Source organism: Zonotrichia albicollis, chromosome 6, assembly GCF_047830755.1.
Source record: "Zonotrichia albicollis isolate bZonAlb1 chromosome 6, bZonAlb1.hap1, whole genome shotgun sequence".
Lineage (NCBI taxonomy): Eukaryota > Metazoa > Chordata > Aves > Passeriformes > Passerellidae > Zonotrichia > Zonotrichia albicollis.
The window spans coordinates 16,971,487-16,999,312 of NC_133824.1; the positions used below are offsets into that span (position 1 = coordinate 16,971,487).

Here is a 27,826-nt window from a genome sequence, read left to right on the forward strand (position 1 = left end):
GCTGGCTGCTGTTTAAGGAAAGTATATAGCTGCCTTACTTGGTCTGTGCTGTTAACATCTGAACATGTGGAAGGATCACTGCAGAAGAGGATGAATCTGATAATGTGGCCTGCTGTGTAATAAATATTAGGTTGGGATAATTATTTTCTGTGTTGCAAAGGTAAAATATTCTAGGTAAATCACTATTAAGACATTGGCATTCACTCAAGCACCTAGGAAAGAAATACTAATTAATAGCCTCTAATACTGTCTACAGTCATTTACTTTCACAATGCCTTCATTTTCTCCCTAATCAGCATTGCTATTCTGACTTTGCTGTTGTCCTATTAAAATCCAATGTATCCTTCTTTTAGAAATTCTGAAATCCATCTTCTCCTGTAACAAAAGCAGTCTATTATCAAGGTCACCTGCTCCCTGAGGTACTGCAGCACTATTCCTGCACTTTCTCCAGATATCTTCCACACACCTGTATGATCTTTTCATTTCTGTGCAAATGTCTTTTCTAATTATCTACATTTCCAACAGCATATTTACACAGATAGTTTTAAATAATTGAACTAGAAATACAAATCTTGTGAGTTCCTTTTCTAGTAATGAACTGCCTTTTTTAGATCAAGCTGCAGATGCTATTTGATTGTAATTTACCTGCCTCATCTCACTGCTGTTTCTGCTTTCCACTCATCCTTTTTATTTAATATTTCACATAAAGATAAACTAAATAATGTATTTCCTATGTTATACAAAAGTATAGTCTAAAGTATCTCATAATAAATTTCTTTAGACTATTAAAATACAATTTTATAGTCAACACTTTGAAGAGTATTAAAAAGTTTCTTGCTCAGAAAGCACTGAAATTTATATTCTGAAAGCTATCTAATATGCTCCAGTCCAAAAATTGTTTTTAAATGGCCTGACCACCTCTGAAAATTTGGCCCTGTGACTTCCACTCTGAGGGTTTTTTTTCCTCTCGATGTCAAGAAAAAGGCTCCAATCCACTTCCATGTCTGTTTTGGAAAGTGGCAGCCTGCCTTTCCAAAGGAAGTGTCTCACATCTTTCTATATCTTTATGTATAAATGCCTCCAGGGCTCCTGCTGATGAACTTTATCTGGTAATTTGATGTCTGAGTATTGCTTTTGGCTCGTGTGCTTGGCTGCCTCACATCTGCCAAGCTGAGCATGCCAGAACCCCGCCCTGCCTATTCCTCCAGGGTAAGCTGACACTGCTTGCCTTGGAGGGTTATAATTAGCAATAAAGTTGTATCTGAGTTGGTATCTGAAAATCAGGCACATGAATCTTCATCATGGTCCACCCTCTGTGATCCTATACTGAATGCAACAACAGCTGCAGAGATTTTGCCTTTTTAATCAAAACTCACTGTGCTAGGTGAAAATGTACCTCCTTGTATGATCATGAACTTTCACAAGAGCATCCTCTAGAAAACATAAATCTGCTTTTCAACAGGAGAAGGCTTTAGGAGGTAATGAGATTTTTTTTCCATGAGAACTGTGTCTAAATGCTGAAAGATCAACACAAATCTTAAAATCAATTTAAAAATTCCTCATTTTTGTCACACAAACATGCAGGTGCATATAGATACCTCACTATAATCTTATGTCCCAATTCACAGCTTATAATATACTTAATGCTGCTTGGACTTTGAATTTCCAGTGTAAGCCATATTTTAGGTATCTCTAAAGTCCTGCTCCCACACTTCTTATGCAGATAGCAATGAACCAGAGAGTAAGTCAACTTTTCATAATCTGCAGATATTTTTACTTTTTAATACTGGGAAGTTTGCTTTACAATACTCTTATAAGGAAATATAACTGGGGAGTGCTACTGTCACAATAGACATTATATACTTGTTTGGTAAAGATGGATAGGGCTCCATTAATGACTGAACAAAATAAATCCCACTGCACTGAGCAAAGTTAATTCTGACTTCTTGACCTTAGCAGTATCAAAATTTATTTCCACTTGTTCTTCTTTTGATACAATACACAAAGATCTAACAGTATAGTCTAGTTCATGTACAAAGTCAGTATATAGTGTACCAACTTTTTGAAAAAGTTAAAGTACCTCACACCAAGCCACACAGCTAGATTCTTATGTTAGATTTAGAACTTACTGGAATCCTGTGATCAGCTCAGTTCAGTATCCACCTACCAAAGAAACAAAAGATTACCATGGATTTGTCCCATCCATTTGGACAAAAAGCAATCACAAAACATGGGTGGTTTTTTCTCACATGTCAACTTATTGATATTCAGTTTTTCAAAAATTTTTCCCCCAAAAAAACATGGAAAAGATCAGTCTATTAGAAGAAAATTTCAAAGGCATATCATTAATGGATTCTGTACGTGTAAAGCAGGTTTAAAATTCTAGCTCTGCATTGCTCTTATTCAGCTTTTCATAGCACATAAATTTTAAAAATAAATGTAAGCACAGACTTGTGTTTTCAACTTCTAAATCTATGGCTCTCTAAAGTAAATAGAACAAACCCAATGACTTCTCTTCTGTTAGTGGTTGTAAATAGGGAGGGGGAGGCCTTGTATGAACATTAACTATTTTCAAATACGTTGTCCTTTCCTTATCTCTCCTCTTCATACAAAAAGGGTCAATACACAATTTTCTCTCTCATTTCCAGTCTCTCCCTTCTCCAGGGAAGAAGATTCCTTGGACCTCAAGGAATTACAGATTTCACCCTGGTTTTTCAGGGAGTGTTTCTGCTCTATCCTCTTTGAGATAACCTGAACAAAGCATTCCAACTGACTGTGTGTCACCAAGTTATTCAGTAGCCAATCCATCCTAAACAAACATTTTTCTGAGGTTTAGGATCACGTTTATCTCTCACCAAGGATGTATGGAAGCTTCAGCTATGGGGGACCCTAATTCTATGGCTTAAAATCCAAGTGCTCAGGCACCGCTGCAGTTGGTAGGTACAGATGTCTAGCATGAGGCTGGAGACCTGCAATCCTGGCTACATCCTGCAGCATGTGTAGCTCTATTTAATCTAAACTGCATCCTCACAGAAATTCTGAAATACACTTGTAAATCTGAGAACTTGTTTTATTCACTATAAAATATAATCCTGTCAATCAGTACTGCACTGCATGGGATCCTGTTTTCAATATGTCAGTGTCTGTTTTATGTAATTAATTTTAGATTATTAGAAAGCTTGAAGAAAATGGCCTCTAATATTGTCTACAGTCATTTACTTTCAAAATGCCTTCATTTTCTCCTAATAATTTTTAAAATGAAACTATAGAAGCATATCTGTACTGGAAGTTCTCAATAAAATTCGTTATGACATGGCAGAATATGCAAATAACTCTTTGAGTTTACCTTTAGTTTAATCCATAGAAATAAGGACCAAAAATGATAACCTAGTTGAAATTAGGTTCCCACAAAGTCATTGCTAATTTATAGGATACTGAAACTCATACAGTTATTCTCACTACAGAAATTCCAAATCCAAAAAATATTATCATGTAAAGGACTTTTTAGGCATGTGTCTAGGAAGATGGACACTAGTTTTCAAAGTTTCCATACCAACAGCACTTATGTGCTTCCTCTAGGTCTCTGTGCACATTATTCGTGCTATTTCTGTTGCTTTTGAACATTTTGATTTGGGGAAATTGCTTCTTTGATGCACATGCCTCTATATTTTTTTTGTTATTGGCAGTTTGGATCTTTTTCTTTTAATGCTTTCTACTGGATATGATCTCCTGATTCACATCACAGAGCATTTATATAGAATCTTTCCACCTCAGTCCCCTCATTGAAGATATTCTGTGCTATGTTTTTCACTCTGTCCATGTCTCAAGCTTTCATTTCTAGTAGTTGTTGCAGTTTTTTAATCCATACTTGGTGGGTGCTGAGTTTTATCTGTCTCTCTCACAGATTTTGTGGTCATGTGCTGTAAGGCCATTTTGTGTTTCCACTTTATACTGCAGCTGTCTGCTACAGATGGTGGTGCAGTGCTGAGGAAGTTTAGAAAAGGAGAAAAAATAACAGATAAAGAAAGAAAATTTGCCTTCTGGAAAAAGGTCCAAGATTCTTTATACTAGATAGGCTGAAAGCAAGCACTGGCACTTGAGCAAGAAAATAGTTTCCTACTAGCTGACTTAATCAATGTCAGAGGATCAGACCTTCTATCTTCTTATTCAATAAATTAGATGTTAAAATAACTGAATTTTCGTTTCCATTTTCAGGGGCTTTATTCTAACTGTAAAAGGGATTTACTTGGTACTTGGATTTAGAAAAGCAGTAAAAAGTGTAAAGTGAAAGAATCTGTGATAGAGCAAATAGGGGCCACAGCATAGGGCTTCTTTTTCATTGTGTTCTGAGCAGAGTTTGGCTCCGTTTTCTCTAAAGCCGCCCCAAGGAGCCAAACCCAGCACGTTCGCTCTCAGATTTCTCTCTTTCCGAGCTGAACGAACGCTCCAGCCCCTCCCTGGCCATGGCCTGCTGAAGGCCCCGATCGCCGTGCCGTGCCGTGCCCGCTCCGCCGTTCAGCGCTCCCTGGCGAAGGAGCGGGGGGAGCCCCGGCGGGACGGAGCGGACGGCGGGGGCGGCACGGGACTCGTCCCGGCGGCCCGGCCCGCCTGGCGCCTTCCCGCCCGCGGGGGGCGCTGCCGCCCCACAGCACGGCCCCGGCGGCACGGGCGCTGCCTGCGGGGAGTTCGCGCCGTGCCGTGCCGAGCCGAGCCGAGCCGAGCCGCGCCGTGCCGTCGGGAGGCGGCCGCCGGTGGCTGTGGGCCGGCCGCGGTGTCGTGGCGGGCGGCCGGGACTGACTCCCGTTCCCGCGGAGCCCGGGCGGCGCGCGCCCGCCACGCGCAACTCCCGCGACGGGCGGCGCGTCACGTGGGCGGGCGGTGACGCGGCGCGCGAGGCCGGCGGGATGCGGCGGCACGAGCGGCCGGTGAGCGCGCGCAGCCGGCGGGGGCGGGGGGAGGGGCGCGGCAGCGTCCGCGCGCTGCCATGGACACGGCGCGCCCGCCGTCCCGTTCCCTCCCCCCCCCCCCCCCCCCATCCCCGCGGTGCCAACGGCGCCGGGATCGGGAGCGCCGCTCCCGGGCTGGGTGAACGCCCCGAGCCGTGCTCGGTCCCGGTGTCCCGGGAGGGCGCTCCGCTGGGTGCGAGGCCGGGCAGGCAGCGGGAGACACGAAAGCTGCGCCGGCGTCCCCGTTATCCCCAGGGGCGGGCGGGAGGACGCCCCGTCCCGGTCGAGTGATAGCGCTGGCGGCCGGTGAGGCGGGGACGGGCGGTCCTGCGGCTGTTCCTGCCCAGCGGCACCGCGGCCGGCTCCGGGCAGGGCTGCGGGTCCCGGGCACGGGGCGGACCGCGGGGGCTTTTGCCAGGCAGGGGGAAGGAAGGTAGGGAGGGGTTCGGGCGTGCCCGCGGCGGGGTTTCTGTCGCGGCTGAGGGAAATGGAGCGAGGCAGGACGCGCTGGCGCCGGGATGCGCGGCAGGGACGGAGCCCACAGCCCCGGGTCCGGCGCATTCCCGGGAGCGGCATTCCCGGGCGGCCGCGCTCCCAGCCCGGCGTGCAGGCAGAGCCCGGGGCCCCGAGGCTGCCGGCAGCCAAGGTCTGTTTTCCAGGAATAGCGGCCGTGCCAGGGACAGGGAAGGGAAGCGCCGTTGGAGCCCCGCCGGTGAGCGCGCTCGCCGCCCTGCGCGGGGCCCGCTCCGCCGGGTAGCGGCTCCCTGGAAATTAGCCTGGGGCTAATTAAAGAGCAAAATTGAAAACCCACTTGGCCAGAAATGTGAATAAATAAATAATGGGTATTTGGAGCCTCAGTATGGGGGAAGAAAGATTAAAACTTCCGATAACGGATGTTTGTGAGTTGGTTCTACTTTTCCCCCTGGAGTTTAAAGCTCTACAGCCAGCATTTTACCGAAAACATATGTGCGCATGTGCCACTATTTTTATGGAAATACTGGGAAATTCTGCCTTTGAATTCAGTTATTCCTTCTATTGTGTTTTCTAAACAGTGTGCTTTCAAGAAGTTTAAGTTTTTGTCAAAACATTTCTTAAAGCTATTTTGTTTTCAATAGATAAAAGTAACTCAGAAAAAAATGTAATTACTTTTTTTTTCTGGGAAAAGAAAGGTTAAAAAGTATTTATTTGGTCATGAGTGTTAAGTGTTAAAGCTCTCATCTGGGAAATAGATTTTGTGACCATATGAGCTGCTCATCTGGAAAATGGATTTTGTTACTGTTTGAACACAGAAGAGTTTCCATTCTGAATGATTTCTGGTGTGCTTCAGCATGGAAGAATATTAAATGAATTATGTAATTTTATTTGTTTCCTAAAATAGTTATTTTTGTAAAATATTTGTTGTATTTATATGATTTCTATTTATAATTATTTTTGAATATTTTAGTGTACCTCCAAATATCTCCCAATATTATGTTAGGAAACAGAAGTGAAATTCTTGTGTATCTCTGGTACACTGCTTCTCCCTCCCCTCCAATCACATTTGTTTTTACAGGGAGATCGTTCTGTTGTGTGGTTTGTGTTTTGTGTGTTATTTTGTCAGAAATAGTCAAGTATAGAATATTTCTTGTCTTGAAAATTGCTAATGTTTCTGTGTATGGTGAGCTCTAAGTAAGGTTGTGTTTTGCTGCCTTAAGGTTAGTTATTATTATGGTGTAGTTTTTACTTTTGTTGTTTAGGGAGGCTTTGGTTGTTGGGGTTTTTTTCCTTCTTTTTCATGCTTTCAGTCTTGGAGGTCTCTATGCAACATCCCAGTATTTCTGGATCATACAATTTGCATACCTCCCAAATTTTTTATCTTGGATGTTTTTCACGTAGTACCTACAATCTGCTGTGTACAGATGACATTTACACGTGTTTCCCTGCTCTGGGAAATGAGTGTTCTGTGCTGTTTTGCTGGCTCAGGCCTCAGCAGCGTTGAGGTCAGCTGTAGCGTTTGTGTAAATGTTTTACTAACTCGATCTCAAGTTAACTTTCAACTTCTTGAAATTCATCCTGTGTAGTTATATAATCATGTTTCACTGCTTGCATTGAGTAATGATAAACTCAAATTTGAATAAAACAACTGGATTGGTATTTGATGTGCCTCCATGACCTCATGACTTGCCTGATACACAGTCCATCCTGTCAGTGACGCAGCGCGGGGTCCCTTGCTTGGTGCTCTGGAGGTGCTTTCCTTAGGAGTCCCTGGAGTGGAATAGCTGCTGTTGCTTCCATCCTGCCTCAGGTGTGTGCTACCGTGTTCGTGGTCAGTGCTGGTTATTGCTGCTCCTTCTGAAGGACACTAACTGAGCCCAGTGACAGGGAGCCGCAGGCTTTGCCTCGCTGAACTGCTCGATTGCATTAATAACCTTGTGCTCACACAGCAATTATCCTGCCTTCTCCTTTCTGTTTATTCTTCATTTTCTCCACCCTGTTGAGTTCTGATACCAGCTAGAACTTTTAAGTTGTTTGAGAGGAACAAAAATGTTTTGAAAATATTTTTCCTTCTCAGTATGTCTTGTCTATTTCTACCCTGATTTTTTTCTTCCATACTTTTGATTCTGTCTTTCCACATTTTTTCCATTTCCATTTTTGTTGTGCTCTGCTGACTTCTGTCTCTTGCTCTGATTTCTTACTCTTATCTGTTGTCATTCTTCTTGTTTCTGTTGTTATTCTTCTTGTGGACATTGTTTTGCTGGTGTGCTTGATTAAATGGACTTCACCAGTCATTGAAGGGGCTCAGTGTGTGTTTTTCACCATGGAATTTTATTTTTCCTCTCCCTCATTAAGAATGAATGAGGGAGAGGAAAAATAAAATCCCATGGTGATTGGTTGTAAGTTTGTTGTTTAGCTGGGATTTTATTTGTCCTTAGAGGTATAAAAGGAGAAAGAAAAAAAGTCAGGGGAAATGTAGAAAACAGAAAGTGGTGTATATCTGAGAAGGGATAGAGAGGAGAAGCTTTGTGAGGGAATTTCATGTGAGACTGAGGTTCTCATAGGTCTGGTAAGGAAAGTATGAGTTAATGATGGCAGTTGCTCAGATATTTTCGGATCATCAGAGATTCTGAGGCTTACATAACTGTCACATGGGCTGTTTGTAATAGGACTCTGGAGTTTGTTCTTAAGACAGGTGCTTGGGCTGCATTTGTGTTAGTTCTTTAAACAAAATCCTTACATTGCATAGAATAACACCTCTTTCGACCTGCTGGAAGGTGGCTCTCACTAAGGCACCTTATGTTCTGTTAAAACAGCACAGCTGCTTGGATTTTCAGTGGCCCTCCTTGCTGTGATGAAGCAAACCTGGGTAACACCAGCTGCATCTTAGTACAAATCCATGGCCACAAAAGTGTCAAACTGCTTGGCACTTCTCATCAAGCCTCTCCAGGAGAGTACTTTGTTACAGAACTACCTATTTACTCCTTTCCACATAAAATGTGTATACTTTAGAAATTACTGCAGTTGGAGTTCAGGGCTGTTGTCTGCTGGTGGAATTGTGGTCAGTTCTTTTCAGAGTGTGCTTCTAAGGCAGAGAGGATCAGGAGTCTCTGCCTGCATTTCTGCATTTGTTTGAAACAGCAGGATAAAAATAAAGGTCACAGCAGGCAGGTGAGGTTACCCATCTGCAGTGGGCTGTGCACTTTGTGACTCTAGACAGAGCAGAATGCTGGAGTTAGAGAGGTGCCTGAGCAATGTGATGTTTTTTGCTGGGAATGGGTAAAAGTTAATCTCCCTTTGCTGTAACTGGGGACAAAGGTGAAGAATGGAAATAATAAAAGTCTTACAAGGGCTGAATCTGGGATAAAAGGAAGTGGAGTATAAGTGAGCTTTTTGGGTGTGGGAGAAAGGTGTGAGGAAATAGAGGCTATGGTAAACACACATAGAAAGGAAAGGAGAGGGTTTAGGGATGAATACATGTAGGACAGAGCAAGTGAAGATTTCAAGAGAATGAACGTGGTGGGGCTGAGCAGATTGCTAAAAGGCAGTCAAGTGTAAGAGCAAGCAGTGGGCAGGGGTCTTGGGCACAGCTGATGAGCAGCCATATAAAGCAAAATCTGCGTTGCTGTGGGTGGATGCATGTGTTACCAAGTGTCTGGGGAGTGATAAGGAGCTGTTTGCACCTTCTGTGTGCAGAGTGCTCTGTGTGTGGGTTGGTGCAGGCAACACTGCATATGGTGGGACATATGAGCACATGCTCTTTTCTGCTGTTAGAGATGCCCAGAAATTGTCCCTCTTTTTACCTGGGCACCCCATGATTTCTGGGCCCATGTCTTTTACTAGCATATCTTAGGAAAAATGCATGCAATGGGATAGGTGTCAAGGGACGATGTAGTTGTATCTTGATATCCAAACTGTGTAACTCAGCTGTGGGACACTGTTGTTAGAAGCTCTGTAAGCAGCCTGAGCGTTTGGGGCAACTACTTTAGGTTTGTGAGAGTGTGTGGGTTTTGCTATGATTGATTTTTGTTTTTGTTGTTTATAATTCTAAAAATAACAACCAAACCAAAAAGACAGATCAGAAAAATATGAAAAAATACGGCGAGGCAGAGCTCAGGTGCATTTCAGTTCAGCCCCTCTGGTGCAGCTCAGGCTTTTCTCAGAGATGGGGATGCTGCTGGAAGGACATGCCTTCATTCTCCCTGTGTGCTAATCTCTCCCAGCAGCTGTTCTTAGCCCGAGATGAAATTCTCTTTGTTTGTGACTCTGAATAATACTTGTGTTCTGCCACAGCATCTCAAGTGTGCAAATGTTAAAGTGATTCTGCCCAGAGTTCCCCTCTGGCACCGCTGTTTTTCAGATAATATTTGGGCTTTTGGGAGGAGTACTGCAGACTCTGAATATTTAAATTCTGCAAGACAAATAAGAGAAAGAAATTGTCTAAAAGTGAAAACTAGAAATACTGGAAAGCAAACTACTCCTTTTCTTCTGCGCTTGGGAAATGGAGAGACTTTGCTCTGAAAGAACAAATTAGTTTGATGTAATTGTAGCACTAAGTGCAATAAACTCTTTTGGGTGAGGTGTTGGAAAGCACCTAAAGGGAGAATGTATGTGTACAGAATGACTTATTTATTTTCTTTTTTAACAGAGTTTTAAAGGAGAGAGAGCTCTCTGGTAATGGTAATTTTCATTCTTTCTTTCTTTCTTTCTTTCTTTTTTTTTAACTCTTCAGGACCTCCTGCAGCCCTGTGATTGCTGATACCTGCTTGGCAGCCTCAAGGGCTCCATCTTGACAGCCTCAAGATGGCATCTTCCAGACTTCCCATCCTTATAGCATTGGCATTTTCCTCTTTGCCCTTTGTTCTTTCACACTCAAACAAGGAAATGTGGTTTAAGGAGTTCTTCCCACCTGATGTGTGCCCTATAAATGCCAAAGCGAACACTTTTTATGGCATCATGTTTGACGCAGGAAGCACTGGAACCCGTATTCATATTTACACCTTTGTGCAAAGGAGCCCAGGTAAGGCCCCCATGTGTGTTGACTTAGGTTCCAACTTCTCAAAACAGTTTTGGTTTTTTGCCAGCTCAGCGTTTGGGAGCAGCTGAAAATTTCTACAGTTTGTCCTTCAAATGGTCCTCCTGCAGGTGTTTGTTGTCCATTTGTCATGGTGTTTTGCTGTGTACATGCCTTTTTTGTAGGTCTTTTGAGTCTCAGAGATACAATTCTGGGTATACTGCAGAATTCTAAATTTTCAAATATTTTCATCTATGCAGCTGCTTAAAAGGAATATCTCATTGAGATGAAAAGATACTTAGGCCGGTTTTGTCAGGCTGCATGTTACCTTAAATTTTATCAAGAGGTACTTGAATTCTGCATATGTTTATGTCACATTTCGTAGCAAATTAAAATCAGTAAATTAAAGAGCTATTAAGTACTGAAGGTCGGAGCCATTTCCAGGAGAAGTGTGCTGAGATGCACCACACTCCAGTGTATCTGGGGCTCACGTGGTGCAGAGGTGCCCAATTTTGGCTGCACGAGTGACAGGATGGATTCAGGAGGATGAAGGAGCCTGGGTACAGTGAGCCAGCGGGTTTGCAAAGGTTGAGGGCTGCTTGCTGGGACACAGTGCTTGTGTGTCTTTGCATGACTTCATCCATGGTTCAGCAGGACTGGTACAAGGTCCAGATGGGTTTGACTCAGCCTGGATTGCAGTGTGCAATACCCAGGGACGGCTTCTACACCCAGACTGCTCTGGGAGCAGTGGGCAAACTTGTTTGGCTTCTCAGCCAAGTACTTGAGCACAGTCAGCTCTGTTCTATCTCAGCTGGATGAATCACCTAAGGATAATTGGGAATTGATGGTGTGTGTCTTAGTAAGCACTAGTATTTCACAATTTGTGTGAGGACATAAAGGGAAAGAAATTTATTAAGAATAGGTGACAGTTATGCTGCAGTATTGTAACTTACTGTAGTTCACAAATGCTAAATGAACATACTTTTAATTATAACAACATGTTTATTAATAAATTGTTTGTGAACTTGGAGGGTACAAGGGCAAGTTTCTGCTAAATATGTTCCTGACATGAAGGAAGAAGTCTTGTTTCAGGAGGGGAATAATCTTGTTTTCAAGGAGAATCAAGGATAGTCACTTTCACTTTGGAAAAAAAAGAATAAGATTTGAGTTGTTGACTGTATCATGTAATGTTTTGTTTGTGCAGAAAACCTTCCAGAGGTGGAAGGGGAAATCTTTGAGTCTGTGAAGCCAGGTCTGTCTGCATATGCTGATCAGCCTGAAAAGGTAGGACTGGTCTGCATTCCCTGGAAGTTGGTCGTGCTTCTGTTATAATCATTAGATTCTACCAGGTTCAAGTATTACTGATTGCAATTGCAAAAAGTCAAGAAGAAATGTGAAAGTTCTGCTGCTGTCTCTCCTCTCCTTTTGTGAGTTAAGTTCAACATGGTGAAATAGGAGCTGGTGTTTTACATATTTCATCAGTGGAACAGAGGATTAATTAATTGCTTAAATGTTTATATAACTAGACTATATGCCTTTGAGAATTTCAAAGACAAAGTGATTTTTGTCTCTAGCAGCACCCAAATTCAGTGTTTATTTCCTCTACAGCTACCCCAAATATGAGTAAATGCATACTCTGTCTCATTTAGAAATAATTTTCTTAGTTCTGAAGTAAGCTGTCATTTTCCAGACCCCCTGCGCTGACAGGAAGCTCTTTCACAAACTAAAGGAGGTGCCAGAGAAATGACAGATTAGATCCATTATTTTGTGTGCTTCAGCAGCCTTGAAGTTGCAGGCTAGCATTATGGGGATTTCAGGTTTCTCGTTTTGCTCAGTTAGATTCCATGCTACAGGAATTTGAGTGTGACACTTCATGGAAGAGTGAATGGGTTTGGGATTTTTAAAAAACACTTTTATAAAATCACCTGTGATTCCAGTAAAACTTGGTTTTGGGGTAGGAGAGGAGAACTCAGCCCAAAAGAAATTTCTAGGCGTTTCACAGGAGAATGTTTATTGCTAATGCCAAACAGTGATTGCTAGAGCAGTGGAAATAATTGAGAGCCAGCAGTGACATCTGTACCTTGTGTGGTAACCATTGCACAGCTGGCATTTTAATTACAATATTTGCTATGGACACACTTGGAATTCTTATGTTGCATTTAGTGAAATCTACAGATGTTTCCCCTTGCTTTGGTAGCCTCAGTCAGTAATTGCATCATTTAAGTTTCATCATACTGCAAGATGTTTAGGTTTGCCAGGTAATCAGTTCCCTCACCTCCCTCCATCCTTTCAAAAAAATACCTTCCACAAACAATGATATTTATCTTCCTTAAAATATATTTGTGAATACACCTTTCCTTCCAATGCAGACATTCTGTTTAATGTTCTACTGAGATGTATGGCATAGTTTTTGTACTTGGCTGGGTGTGGGTATCTTCTGCTAGTGAATACTGCACTCACAAGTTTTGAGGGAAAACCAAGAGGCCTATTCTCTGATGGGTGTACAAGGAAACCATATAAGAAGCATATTTTTCGTTTTAGGGTGCTGAAAGCGTCAAAACATTGCTGGACATGGCTGTCGATGCTGTGCCACCTCATCTCTGGAAAAAGACCCCAGTGGTGTTGAAAGCCACAGCTGGACTTCGCTTGCTGTCAGAGGAGAAAGCTCAGGCTCTGCTGTCAGAGGTAGTACTGACTTGTTTTGGATGCACTGGTATTGTTCTCTTGTTCTCCCTGTGTCATTTTTTTTTTTTTATTCAGTTCTCCATAAGAGAATTTAATCTCTGAAAAGCGACTGTAATCCCACGATAGCATAAAACTCACAGAGTATCTTGTCTGGTCCTGAAATCCTGTGTCTTGCTGTGGTGGAAGGCATGGAGAGATACCTACAATAGTTCTTTCTTTTCTTTCCTACTCCACACACTTATCTTAGTTTCTGCTGCTGCATAAAACAAAACTTTGTCAACCTCAGAGCAGAGCAAGTCTCCGAAGACCAAGAAATCTAATCACTATTTCTTTCCTCAGGTGAAAGAAGTCTTTGAGGAATCACCATTCCTGGTTCCAGAGGACAGTGTTGGCATCATGGATGGATCTCATGAAGGTGTGTTTTAGGAGGGGTAAAAAGTAAAAGCAAAGAGAAATGGGAAAAAGAGGGATATCTTAGAAACATGAGAGGAAAAGAGAAATGGTCCCTAAACCAAGCAGGAATAAAGAAAGATTTCTGGCCCTGTTTGAAACAATTCAATCCTGTCTTTCTGAGGTGGTGTTCATTACTTGATCACCTGTTGGGCTACAAGTGCAGATACACGAAGAGATTTCACAAGTTTCAGAACAAAACTTTGTCTCAACAGTAAGCATTGCCTGATGCAGGCTGACCAGCTGAGGCCTGCTCCTGGGAACTGGTGCAGAAGAGGTGGTGTCCACCTCTGGAAGGCTACATGACAATATATAGCAAGCTGGGAAGCTTATGGAAAGTGCCTTGTAAATTCTGCAATATTAGCATTAAAAATAACCTATTGTGATCGGCTCATCAATTTTCAATCTAAAATTACGAGGACTGTAAATATTAAAGGAGGATGAAGGATAATTGGCAAGTATTAAAAATAGATAACTAAATAATAAAATAGTAAGTTAAAAAATACGCTGTTGGGAAAAATACTGCTAGTAAAGTAGCAATCAAGTACTGTAAAACACAGGAAAAGGTGAAATATGCTGTAGGTTTGGAGTGAGCAATGATTTTGCAGTGCAGAAAAAAACAGTGTAACATTCTGGCTACATATCCAAACATACTACCTTGGAGAATGGGCAAGTAATAATCACCTGTATGGATGCCTGATGAAAAGAGCCATCCTATCATGTTATCTTCAGTTCAGAACTCTTCCTTGTGGCAGATAAATTGCCCCTTTGGAAGGTGTTGAAGGAAAGCAAGAATTATCCCAGTGCTTAAACAACTAATAAATGGAGGAAGATTAAAGAACAAAATCTGTCCACATGGGCTGAGAGAAAAGGAGAAGTATCATAAAGTATTGAAGTATTTGATAAGTATGGTGTAGTGCATAGTTTGTGACTATGGATTAATGGGTGAATTGTACAGTAGGGAGAACTGTTGTATTGTCAGGGGCAGGACCTCTGAGGCATAACAGAGCACAGGGTAGCCTGCCAAGTTTATTTAAAATCCCTACCTCTTCTATTGTCACATGTTTGGGTGAGAATCATGTAAGTGTCAAGCAAGCCACTGGAATCAAAGGAGCTGTTTGTGTTTTACTGGTTGCTGCTCTGTCTGTAGTGTAATTATAGAAACCTTAAGATTAAAACACAGTGGTGTGAATGCAGTTTTCAGATTAGGAATTGAAATGCTGGGCTGCAAAACCAGGCTCAAGGAAACTTGTGCATTGTGTCAGCTCATTACTTCTTTGTATGTTGTTTGGATAATAGATATGATATATGTGTGCTGCAGTTGCATGGATATTACAAAGTCCTACCTATTTCAGCTCATGAGACTTGTATGAATCAATAATGCATCATAGAATTTAATTAAGAGTTTGAATTAATCTCTGAAGTCTGTGGTTCTTGGTTTAAGCTGGTGATGACTTCCAGGTAAATAAACAACCTATGGAGGGCTAGTAACAGTGGGCAGGAGATTGTGGGAGTATTTAATGGTGACTGGTTTGTTTTTGTTTTTTATTCTTTTTTTCACTCATTGCAGGAATTTTAGCCTGGATCACTGTGAACTTTTTGACAGGTAATTATTTCTGTATGACTACTCTAAACTTGAACTTGAGTAACTTCTGTGGAGATGGTCACCCTGAGTTCCTCTGCCTTGGCCATGCTTTTTCCTGCCTGCCCTCTCACCAGTGCTAAAGCAGAGGATTGCCTTGGGCAGCCTGTGTCCCAGGGTCTGTAGTAAGAAGGAGACATCTTAACCCTGAAGGTGCCAGAATTTACTCAGGTCTTGGAGGAGCTGGCAGGCTGGTTTCCCAAGCTTTGGGGATGGGCACTGCTCATGTGTGGGAAACAAGGCCTGTCAGTGTTCTTCCTCCCAGTGTGGGCTGTGCAGCTGCAGTGGTGCAGCAGGGCATGCTGCCTTGGCACTACTGGCTCTGAGAGTTCTGGGAGTGCAATCTAGTGAAAAGAAAATCAGTACCCTAGCAGATAGATGGTCAAGCAAAAAAGCTGCTCTAGGTGAAGAGAAATTACAGTAGCTGGTTTGGCTGTTACTGCCCTTCCTTCCCCTACTGCTTTTGCCCAGATGTATGGTGGTTACAAAATTTGTGTCAGACAATCTGACAGTCTTCTGCAGGAGATACTTTGTCTCTTACTTTCAGCTTTTGCTTGATACCTGGAAATTTGTCTGCTTTTGTCTCTTTGGAGGAGAGATTGGAATGAAGGAAGAAAGTCTGTCTCTTTCTGTAATACTTTCTGTTTGCCTGCCTGTTCTCTCTGAGGTTTTTTCTTTGAAGGGCAGCCCAGCCCTCCTTGTCTTGCTGTGATCACCTGGTGGCTGCCTGAGCATCCACACAGCGTCTGCATTTCAGCATTTGTGCACCTGGGGCTGTTCTGAGCACGGTGTTGTTTGCAGGGCAGCTGTCTGGCCAGAACCAGCAAACTGTTGGGATTCTGGACTTGGGAGGAGCCTCAACCCAAATCACATTCCTGCCACGGTTTGAGGTGAGGAGTGGTTAAAAGTGTGTGGGCTGGGACTGCACAAGGCTGGTGGAGAGACCTGAGCGCTGCTGCACTCTCTGGTGCCACTTTGTCAGCAGTGGCACAAGCAGAACATCCCTGGTTTACACAACACCTGTATTTCTGTTCCCTTTGAGATCGGCAGCTGGCTCATAGGCGCTTGCAAGCAAAGCAGCCTGAATCATGAGGAAATAAAAAGAAAGCAAATGAGTAAAACCAAAAAGAAACAGCTTTTGTTTTCTGGACTCAGGCTGGGAAAGCCTCATTCATGTTGATATTGCTGTGTATTCAAGAAATGTAGAACATTTCTAGGTAGTATTCTTGAATATTAGAAGAAATGCAGGGGCTGATCTTTTTTCCCCCATTTGAGTCTGATAACAGGTCTTCACTAAGTTTTGGAGGGGAGGAGTGTTGTATAGGGTAAATTTCTTTAATAGCAGCACAGTCAGTTCTCTGTTTTCTTATCTGTTTCTTCTCATTCCTTTTAAATACTCTGCTCTCTGTTCCCCAGACACCTCTGCTGGATTTTTTAGTAGTTCCATAGCTGTTTAGAAACAGTTTGAACTGTGACCCAAGTCTGCAGTTTGCATGAGAAAATTACTTATTCTGTACCTTCATATTGTGATGTGTTTATGTTGCTCTTTCTGAAGGAGTAATTTCTTTAACTTTTTTTTTTAATAGAACTTAAGATTATCTTATCAAAGGATTTTTGGTGCCTACAAAACACATGGCTTTCACATCAGGATGTTCTAATTCTGCAACTGTGTGTTATGTTGAAACATGACATGCAACCTTATCCTGTTCAGCAAAGCCTCAAGTGTACTGTGGGCTTGTCCTCTGTTTTGTGTTGATAACACCTGCTAAAGTGGGCACTGGACCAACAGGAAAGGGTGTTGCATGGCAGGGTTTTGTAGAATAAATAGAACCATGAAATAGGCTGAGCTGCAGCTCAGGATTCAAATGTCCCCTTCCAGCCTTGCAGGAAAAGGCCTGGAGTGTTTGCTGCTGACCAGGACTAATGGTGTGCACTTGTAGGGCAGTGTGGAGTCAAGGTTCATGCTTGTACACTATGTCTGCTTCTCACCTGTGCTGTCAAGTTCAAATAAATAAGCTCAGTATGTTTTTGGGAGTTTTTCCCATCTGACAGTGGGAATACCTCCCTTTGATTTGCAGTGGAGATTTTTCCTTCCTGCAATCCGAGGCAGTCGCATGCTTGCTCTTGTATTAGTTTTGAACAAAATACTGTAAGAGATTTTTAAATTAAATATGAATTACAAGCAAGTAAAGAACATATAATGACAACTGCAGGGAGCTGATTTTAATTTCATGGCATTATTGCCAAAGCTAAAAGCAACTGAAAACCAATCATAGTAATTATGAAATTGTCTATCTGGTGTCTGCCTCATTTTTTGTGAAAGTATGGCATAAAAAAAGACAATTGTTTTCTCCAAACTAATTTTGTTTGAGGATCTCTCCTTTAAATAGTTTTTGCAATGTAATGTTTAGAAACAGTACTCAAAATATGGCAGTCTGTGTGTATGAGGCCAAGGATGTGACTGCCATTTCAGTGAAAATCAACTTGAGACCCAAAGCAAATTTTGATTTGTATTTGCTCAGGAGAAGCTCAAGCTGATTACTGTCAAAATCCTTTCAGCTTTGAGCAGGCTTCTGTCTAGGACTCTAGAAAAAATAACCCTGACCTGGATCTCTTACTTGCATGGCAACTGCAGGACTGTGCAGCTTCAGTTCTTTCTGACTCTGCTGCTTGGCCAGAATAACCACGGGTGATAAAAGCGCATGGAGCCAAGAAGGGGTGGGAGGATGAGGCATGAGGAGAGGAGAGACTGAGACTGAGAGCTTAGGGAGGGGACACAAAGAATCAGTAAATGATTGCTGAAGCGGTTCAGCCTTGCAAGAGTGTGAGTTAGTCTGTCAGGAAGCCAGAGCAGGGTACCAGGGGGATGGATGGAGGTGTGCACAGGGAGAAGACTGAGAGGAAGAAACTGGAGGTGGTGAGACAAGAGGCTAATTTAGGTGAAGCAGCCCTAAGACTGGGAGTGAGTGATCACAGTGTTTCCTTGAGTACCAGCAAGACATTTGACATGGTGAAAATGGGGCCTATACCCTGTATTTTTAATTCTTCTCAGTACCTCAGTTTAGGTGCCTGGTGTGACTTGAAAAAGTTCATAGCACTTGTAGTGCAGCTGATTTCTGGTAATGGGGATGGGGGCTCTCTACATGTAGGGTAACATGTAAGTACTCTGAAAAAATTCATCCTGATATGTTGTGCTTCCCTATTATACATTGAAGTAGCACAAAGATGCAAATAAATAAAGTCGGTGTTAAAAGCTGCAGATATTACAGCAGTGGCAGCATTGGAAAGCTGTACTTTGTTTTCAAAGCAGGTCAGATGAGTGTGCAGTAAACTGTATGGGTATATCTCTGATACTACAATAAAGTTGGTTATTCTTTATTGCATAATATAAATGAAAACTTTTTTTTTTTTTACTTAACTTCTAGGAAACTCTGAAGGAAACCCCTGAGGATTTTCTTACCTCATTTGAAATGTTTAATAGCACGTACAAGCTCTATACCCACAGGTGAGGAGCAAAAACTGCTATTTCCACTGGGGAAATCAGCCCCTGACCTAACACCCACATCATCCTGGTACCAGCAGCAGAGACCATGACTTTTTTACTACTTATCTGCATGGAACAGTAGAAGTGGAACATGACATTAGCTGGCTGGAAGCATTCCAGGATCATGGTTATGTCACTGCAAGGGAATATTAAGCAGTCTTTCAAATGAAGGGACAGCATTGTGAACCCATATTGAAGGAAAAGAATTCTTATTATTGGATTCAAGCCAAATATTGTGAAACAAGCAGAAAGGTATATATTGTGCCAGTAGTCAGAACTAAAAGCGATCAGAGATTTGGAAAGAGGATTTCCTGAGACTTAGTGGAGTGAACATTACCATCTCAGCCAGTTATAGAATCTGCTTACTTGACAGCAGAGCTGGTCTAATAGTCATTCTCTCCTACTCCTTACATTTGCTGATGTAACTAATTGCTGTAGTCATTGATACAGTCCATTAGATCACCTAAAATAATTGGAATTGAAAAATCATCTCCTAAAAGTTGAGAGAGAGCTGGAGGTTAGTTTAACTCTGAATATTCTGGAAACGTTTAAAATGACATGACACAAGTGGTAAGTGACCAAACACAGAGATGGGAATGAAAGGGTCAACAGGATTTTAATCTAGCTATGTTGCTGCAATGTGTGATGACATTCTCATAAGCATTGTTCGTGTACTAGCTTATAATGAATGTAGCAGTTACCTGTGGAGTCAAAACAGGTGAATTTCACACAAAGCCAGGGTTCCTATTTTGTGGGAGGTTCTGCACTCTGCCCTAAGAGCACATAGTTTTGTGTGTGCTGCATAAGAGTGGCTGCCCTATTCCCCACGCACTCAGCACTTACCCTTCTTCCTCCCTCATTTTTAAGGTGGTGCTTTTTTGGTTTACATAATCATCTCGTATAAATGCCACATCAGCTCTAACCACTTCCTGCAGGTTTAGATTCACCCATTTTACAACTCTTTGTGTTTCTTGGGTTTGTGTCACTCTTTTGGCCCTCAGGGTTGTTCTGGCAAAGGGAACTCTGTTTTAGAGAGGGAGCCTTTTGGGAATCAGAGGAAGGAAATTTGGTTTGGGTGTTCCAGGACTTAGGAAGAGGGCTATGAGTAAAGCATACCAGATATGCAGGAATCAAGACTATAACATCTGTCTTTTGTTGTTCACAGCTATTTGGGGTTTGGACTAAAAGCTGCAAGACTGGCAACGCTTGGAGCTTTGAACATGGAAGGTATGTTCATATACTAAAACATTTAAGATTTATGAAGAGATGCTTAGACTAAGCCTTGTGTCATCAGCCCATTTCCTGTGTGTCTTCACTTCTGTATCTTGGTCTTTTCTATGTTGCTGATGGCATATGTTTGTCTGAAAACAGCTACCACTTGTTCAGGGGTTGTCTTGTGGGACAGCTGCTTTTCCCTGTTTTTGAGATCAGCCAGCAGTGACATGCAAGTGCAAATTCCAGAAATGCACATGTGGGAGCATACAAACACCGTGGCCAGCCACAAACTCTCAGCTTTACAAGCATCCACGGAAGCATAAGCAGCATGGACAGATCCTTTTCCTTAGGGGTGCTGCTTAGGCCAAACCAACTTTGTAGGATCTGCCTGGCCTGTGGTGTTCCCCAGACCTGTTGTGTGCACTGCCCTAGTCTAGATGGAAGCCCAGGAGCACATCACGTGCTCTCACTCAGTAACCTGAGTCATACTCACATTCCTGAGTCTTCCCAGTCCCTCACCCACAGCTTGGGCCTTTTGTCTAGTCTCTGGCCAGGACCCGGGGTCTTTCCACCTTCTGGATTCTTACTTGACAGCTAGATGGACTTGTGATAATTACTGGAATGTACTCAAATCAGAAATAGTTGGGAGCAGGGATTAAGAAGAAGATAGGACAGACTGCAATGATTGGTCACAAAGCTCAGACAGAAAAACACATGGACCTGCTTACTTGTGACTGTCTTCTTTTGTAGTCTCCTCTGGTTTGCCATAGTTGCACTTCCCTGATCCCTTAATTCCCCCTTTTCCCAGCCTTTGAGCCTTTCCCTAAGCATCCCATAGTAAATTTTGCTGTCCCAGAGTCTGCCTCAAGCATACTGTTAGAAGTTTGCTTTTTCTGTGAGACCTGTGGGTGCAGCAATAATCATGTTTTCTTCTTATCAGTTACAGTATTTCTGGTTGAACCCCTCAAATGTTACATTCAGTGGATGCTGTAGTGGCCATTGATCTCTGTCTTAGGAGGATTTGTCTTCATTGCTCAGTTGCTTTGTTTGTCTTTCTTATCTGCTGTCATTAGGGTTTGTGCATCTGTGCGTTTATCACCTCTCATTTCTTGTCTTTTGTGATGAACAGCCATTATCCAGATACCTTTGTACCATTTATCTCATTAAAAAATGACAAGCCTGGCTGCTCTGCTATTTGCAGGACAAAACAGACACAACTTTTCCAGACTTGAAACTGGTCCTTAATTTGTAATCAGTTAGTGCCATATCCATCAATTCAGATTTTTGTACTTTGGCTTAAAGACTTTAATGAAGATCTTTCAGGCTTTTCTGGTTCTGCTATTGATTTATAGCTACGTAAAATTCTGTACTTCCTGACTCTCCTCTCTGCTCTCTTTCCAGTTGTGGATGGACAAATGTTCCGCAGTTCTTGTTTGCCTAAGCAGTTGGAGGCAGAGTGGCACTTCGGGGGAGTGAAATATCAGTATGGTGGCAACAAAGAAGGTAAATTAAGGAGACTTGTTTCTTTTACAATAAGTCTTATCTCCAGAATCTGGAGTTTTTCCTTGTCAAATATTTCCTCAGTTAACTGATGATGATTGGGATATGAAGGATATCTGTCCAGTTGCAAAGGTTGACTTCTGAGAAATCCAGATTAAAATCTGAAGCTGTAGGAGTAGCTGACCTGTACTCCTGTCCTCTGACTGTGATCTCTTATTACAAATCATACCTTTATAGGAAATGTTTAGAATTACTTGTACAAATAAGAGAGGTTTTTCTGAGTCTTTGAGCAAAGTGCAAAAATTCTGTTTATGTTAGGGTACAAACATTTTGGCCTACCAGTTAATCTCACTTGTGGAACTGTTTCTTAAGTCTCTAATAATAATAAATCTCTAATGCTGTGTAGAGAGAGTGAGTCTGCTGCAGTCATAGACTTGAACAGACTGGAGACATGAGAGCTGAATTGCAGATTTCATGTGTGTGGAGTAGGTTGGTAAAATTACAGTGTGCTGGGGAGAGAAAGCAAGGTTTTATCTAACAAGTGGCAGCAAATATAGAAGATTCTGCTGGCCACAGAACGTGTTCAATGGGCGTTTTGCCTGACATGGAAGTAGTTTGTGTGGCCCTTCATTGAGACACAGCAATGATCTGCTCTAACCAGTTCTCCTTGATGAGGGGCTTTTAGAGTCCTTGCCTGTGTGTAGATGCCATGTTGGATTACAGAAGGGATATGTAAGCTCCTGTTCTGATGCTTTAATCTCTGCTTCTTTAATTTTTCATCCTGTTGCCACTATTGCTTCCATCTCTTGCATATGCTCTTTGGCTCACCCAGTCTGTGTTTTTCCTGACAGGAGAAACAGGATTCAAGCCTTGCTACTTGGAAGTACTCAAGGTTGTCAAAGGGAAACTTCACCAGCCAGAGGAGATACGTGGAAGTTCCTTCTATGCTTTCTCCTATTACTATGATCGGGCAGCTGACACCAACCTAATCGGTAAATTTGGGATAATCTCCTACATGTGAGCATGCCTTCCAGAAGGTGACAGAGGAACCCTGGTGGCTGGAGCCATGGGGAGCAGAGGAAAGCAATGTTATTGAGAAAGAGGAGATACACAAAATGCCTCGAGGGAATGACATTTATCTGTCACTGCAGTTTGGTGTTCAGCACATGAAATATGCTCCGGGCTCCAGTCACACCTGCAGCTCTGTCTTCTGTTCCAAGCAGGTCTCACTCCTAGTGCAGCATCCCTGAGTTGTTCGAGGGTCAAGTTGGATAAAGAATTCAAATGCTGTCAGGTCTATGACGATGTTTTCTCACATCTCTTTCAGATTATGAACGTGGAGGTGTTTTGGAAGTGAGAGATTTTGAAAGAAAAGCCAAAGAAGGTAATTGTCATGAGCTGGGAAACTGGTTTGGACAAGAAATAACAAAAATATCAATGTGTAGGCAGCACATAATGTGACTTGGAAGAAAAGCAAATTTATTTAACCTTTATTGCACTTACACATGTCATGTTACTTTTATTAGTCAAAGACTCTAACTAATGCAGAAGACAATACTGATAGAGCAGTGAGGGGTTGGTGGATTTACAGCTCTGTTCAGGAGAAGGAGGTAGTTCATAGAGTCACTACAAAAGAAAATGAATTTGCTGCATCAAGAGCTTCTGTCAAAGTGCAACTCTCTGAGTTTAAGAGAGTACTGAATTCTGTAAGTTTGTCACCTTAAATCCTATTTAATCTCAAAATGGAGGGAGAGGGTTTTTAAGACTGGCAACCTCTTCCACATTCCTTTACCTCCCCCTGTCTTTTTTCCTGAATGTTTGTTCTAGTTTTGTACCTCCTGTGGATAAAGAGCTCCCACCTTGCCTGGCTGCTGATGGCTAAAAGCAAATAACCTCTGTACTGTGATTGTTCTCAAGACAATGAGAATACCATATTTTTCAGCAGAAGATGCTTAATTACGTAGTTCAGGACTGACTTTTTTCCTAAAATAAGGCCTAAATTTTAATGATTTTTCACTTAAACTTAATCTCCCTGGAAACTTGGATGATTTTGAATAGGGGGATTAGGCTTTAAAGTTTGAGTGTGGGTTGGTTGTTATTTTTTCCCTGGATAGTGAGAGAGCTTATTTCCAAAGACGTAGCTAAGATCTTACCTAGCATTATCAAACCACTTACTTAGCTTTAGACCATCAGGAGATCAATTCTGTGAGCCTTAACTAATTCTTCTCTATCTCATTTCAATAGTAGAAGGATGCTGCTTATCTTTTCTTAGGAGGAAGTGAACTCTGCTCTTGCTGCTGCTAGAACAGGGCAGTGACAGTAGATTTCCCAGTCACTGCCACCCTGAATACAGAATCTTGACTTAGCTGCAGCAAGGGAGTGGGTGGTTGGGCAATAGCCTCTTGCATTTCCTTAGACAAGTGTGGTTGGAAAAATAAACTCAACTGCCATCCTAGAAAGTGGAATCCATTACTGGATCCATCCATGGAGGAGAGATGAAAACAAGTGATGCTGTGTTCCTGAAAAAATAAGTAATCCAACACCCAGCTAGTTATCAGTTGAGCAGAGGTTCTTCCAAAGAGCTGTGTGGATCATGTTGCTGTAATAAAAGATGTAGTTTTGATGGAGTTAAGAGAAACTTGATGTACTATATGGTTTATTCTCCAACATTGTAGAACATTGATGTACTATATGGTTTATTCTCACTACATTGTAGAAGCTCTGCAGTGTGTACCATGTGTCATGCATAACCAGTAATAGAAGAGGTGGCTTGTTTTAGTAAGCTTTGGCTTGAGTTCACTTCAAATGTACAGTGTGGATAAAAGTTGTTATTTTGCTGAGATCCCTTTGTTTTTTCTTTTTTCCTTCTCTAGTCTGTGATAACATGGAGAGGTACAACTCAGCCAGTCCTTTCCTCTGCATGGATCTCACTTACATCACTGCTTTATTAAAGGAAGGTTTTGGATTTAGGGACAACACAGTCTTAAAGGTGAGAAAAAAAACAGTTAAATCCCTATTGATTAACATGCATTAGTTAATTTTTCTGACTAATTATCTACTGAATCTTTCCAGATTTGTGACATGTAGTTGCTGTCATTTGTGTAACTTACGAATCTAGAGAACTGTCAGGAATAACTTGTTTTTCTTCTTTTATAGTTGACAAAGAAAGTAAACAACATAGAGACAAGCTGGACTTTGGGTGCTACCTTTTACCTGCTGCAGTCTCTGGGAATGACTTATTGACTTGTGATACTGCTGTGGACTTCAGCATTTCTGAAAATGCTGAGAAAGTAAATTGCAATCTCCAGGTATAGTGTTCAGCTGGACTGGTCACAGAGCAGAACATGGACCAAAAATATATGACAGCTCTTTACCCTGGATTGGCATTGTGCCTAATGAGAGTATGATTTATAACTGTGATTGCCATAAATGATCCAGAATCTGCCTTAAGAAAGTCAAAAGGTCTAAACTCCAGCAGAGAATAAGCAAGGGGCTCAAAATCAGCTTTCACCAGCAAGTTTGTTAGAAGCACAGAGTTCCTGGATGTGGTGGCAGACTACAGACACATGACTTCCCCTACCCCCTTCTATTTAAACATAAATAACTTAAATTTGCTTGTGAGATGTTAAATACAGAAATTAGGAATAGCATCAACAGTGATGCAGAGAAAAGTGAACAACTCTGGATGCTGCCAACCTCAGTGTTCCAAAAATCCAGCTGCTAGCTTAGCAAATACATGGCAAGAATATTCCAGTCTTTCAAGGGCCTGCTGTAAGTACACTTTGGGCATGGTTTTGGGAAAGGTGCTGGCTAAAACATAGTCATTTACCAAGCAGTTTTTAGGCAGTAGGCATTTCCTAAGCAGAAGGTGTGCCTATGTTTCAGTTTTGCTGCCCTTTCCAAGTCTGTGCAGCTACACCATACATCTGACTACCAGACTTGATAAATTTATTCATTTAGCATGTAGTCATAACACATAGTTGTGCTGGCACAACGAGGCAGCAGTGCCAGCTATTGAAACTGCCAGAAGATGAGCTTGTCACATTCCACCCACAAGGAGATTGCAGTCAGATGAAATGGCTGATCTGACAGCTCAGTTTGCTGTGAGAGCCAGCTCTGTTTCTCTGCTCTCAGCAAGGCACATCCACAGCCTTCTTCCCTCTGCTGCTGGTGCTCCTCAGGTTCTTGTATGAACTGATTCAGGACACCTGACCTGAGGTGGTGCTCACCCAAGAGTCAAGTCTGGTGCTATCCCAAGGACAGCAGGCAGGGCACAGCCCAGCAAGGCCTGCTGGGCCAGCAAGAGGTCTGAGCACCACACTCCCTTTTGCTGGAGTGAGCTCTAAGGTGTGGTCTCCCATTTGAAACCCATCCATTGCCCTAAGTAAAAACAGCTGTAGAGCTGTCTTCCCCCCATGAAATAATTGGCAGCTTGCTACTGTCTTCACCTCTTCAAGGGATGTGTAAGGTACAGGTGAATTTACCCCATCACAACAAAGAGGTATTGCTCATGTGACTGAGGGAAACTTCTAGCCACTGCTGTCCCTGGTGGGCAGTTGCAGTTACCAAGTGTCCCAGTTGCTCTAAAACACCTTTCTGTCAAACCAAAGACTGCCCTCACGCTGTCTTCTCTGCAAACTGGATTTGAAAATAATTGGTAATTCCCAGCAAGGGGAGGAAATCATGCACTCATGTCTTCAATGGTCTTGCCAAACAGTTTGGAGACTTAGAAATTTGCCTTACTGTGAACATTAGTCCTTTTCCTCTAGTTAGCAGTGCAAGTTTGCCTGTGGCTGATTAAGCTACCACTTCTCATATCAGGTTTTACAGCATGAGGGTGCAAGGCATGCTTTTGATTGAACAAGTTCAGTCAGCAACAAGAAGCCAAGGGTTGCAGATGGAGCCATCCATACTTATCACTGACACTTTGCCATAAATTCAGGCTGCTTTTTTGAAACAGGACATGCTCATCCTACATGTGTGGTCCTTACCAGAATCTGTTTGAGATCCACATTGAGAAATTCCTGTGTCACACCAAAGTTCTGTTCCTTTCTCTCTAGAAGTTTCTGTTTGAACATGAAGGAAGTAATTGCAGCCTCTTCTCAACCATAAACATTTCTTATTCCTCTTCCTACTGTTGGCAAAACTTGGTATATGGTCTGGTCTGCAGAACAAGGTGACTGCAAATGCATTCATTATGCCTTCAGTGAACACTTCTGTATTCTCAGAAAAAAACAAAGTAGGGGTGCAGTGGTTACTGGCCAGGCTGTGTTACCCTAAGAACAAGCTAATTTAATAATCCAGAAATCATCTTTCAGTCTGAGCCAGTGCTATGACAAACTCTTCCTGGATCTTGGGGCTAAGAGCTGGCAGCAGTGAGGCTGTGTTTTGAAGGTGGGATGCTCTACCTAAGGGAGAAGCAGCAGTGTTATCTGCCCCCTGAAAACACACCAGCCCTGAGGAGGGCTGGAGGACTGGGTTTTGCCTGAAACAAGGAGGGGCTAGAAGAGTACCATGCAAAGGAAGTTGTTTCTTCTGCATTCTTTTCCTCAGACTCTGGTACTACAAATGCTAAGGGGTAGCATCTGCTTCCCAGTACCAAAGTTGCATTTAATCTGAATGCTCAGGGCCTTCATTTGTCAGTGGCACAGTTAACTGAAGCAGAACTTCTGCTCTCTGTTACTGGCATGATCCTTCAGTTATGGGAGAAACAAAAAACTCTGTTAAAAGGTTTATTTTTGCAAGAATTTGCAGAATTGAGCCCCTGCTGTTTACATCTGAACTGAAGTGGGTGGGGGGGATCTGACAACCCAGTCAAGTCCTCACACTTACCCTAGTGCAATGAGATTATTTATTACCTAAACTAAAGAGTAAGCAGCCTTTTAAGAGAAGAGCTCTACTTGCAGCCCTGATTTTTATCTCCTCCTTTGTAATGTCTTTGAGCCAGGCACTAACAAGGACTGCCTAATATGAGTGACTGCAGAAGCACAAGTAATAGCTTTCACTTCAGTTTCATTCTTTCTGATGTTGATTTCTGATACTGGTCACCCATATGTGTAAATCTTGCCCATGGGCAGTGCTTAGTTTAATTCTGTGAGTGGCAAATGTCTAATGCAAGATGCTGGTGTTTGGAACCGAAGACAGAATATCTTGAATTGTCTATTTTAGTAATTAAAGCATTTTTAACAATATTGAAGATGTTGTGGTATAGTTTTCTTTCCTGGATATTATTGTTGCCTTGTATCTTTTCCATGGAGCCCTTAGCCATTTCCACAAGAAACACCATTTTAAAATAAAGCACCAAGAGAAAGGCAGGGAAAAGGGTGCAAGAACAACAGACAGAGTTTTAAAATGTA

The 27,826-nt window shown here is 42.3% G+C and overlaps 1 protein-coding gene across 5 annotated transcripts; it reads left to right on the plus strand.

Annotated features, from left to right (window-relative positions):
• Positions 1 to 4,789: 4,789 nt before the first annotated feature.
• On the plus strand, positions 4,790 to 27,661 carry ENTPD5 (ectonucleoside triphosphate diphosphohydrolase 5 (inactive)). 5 transcript variants are annotated; one of them, XM_074542635.1, is made up of 15 exons: positions 5,009 to 5,252; positions 7,122 to 7,230; positions 10,153 to 10,440; positions 11,639 to 11,718; positions 12,976 to 13,119; positions 13,459 to 13,534; positions 15,140 to 15,175; positions 16,013 to 16,101; positions 18,637 to 18,716; positions 19,921 to 19,982; positions 21,372 to 21,473; positions 22,322 to 22,462; positions 22,798 to 22,854; positions 24,344 to 24,459; positions 24,627 to 27,661. In XM_074542635.1, the coding sequence occupies exons 3-15, from the start codon at positions 10,224 to 10,226 to the stop codon at positions 24,711 to 24,713; spliced, it is 1,287 nt and encodes a 428-aa protein (XP_074398736.1). In that variant the 5' UTR covers positions 5,009 to 5,252; positions 7,122 to 7,230; positions 10,153 to 10,223; the 3' UTR covers positions 24,714 to 27,661. The 5 variants fall into 5 exon arrangements, with proteins under 5 accessions (XP_074398741.1, XP_074398736.1, XP_074398737.1 ...); XM_074542636.1 differs by having other exon boundaries at positions 7,135 to 7,230; XM_074542640.1 differs by lacking the exons at positions 5,009 to 5,252; positions 7,122 to 7,230 and adding an exon at positions 4,790 to 4,925.
• The last annotated feature ends 165 nt before the right edge of the window (positions 27,662 to 27,826 follow it).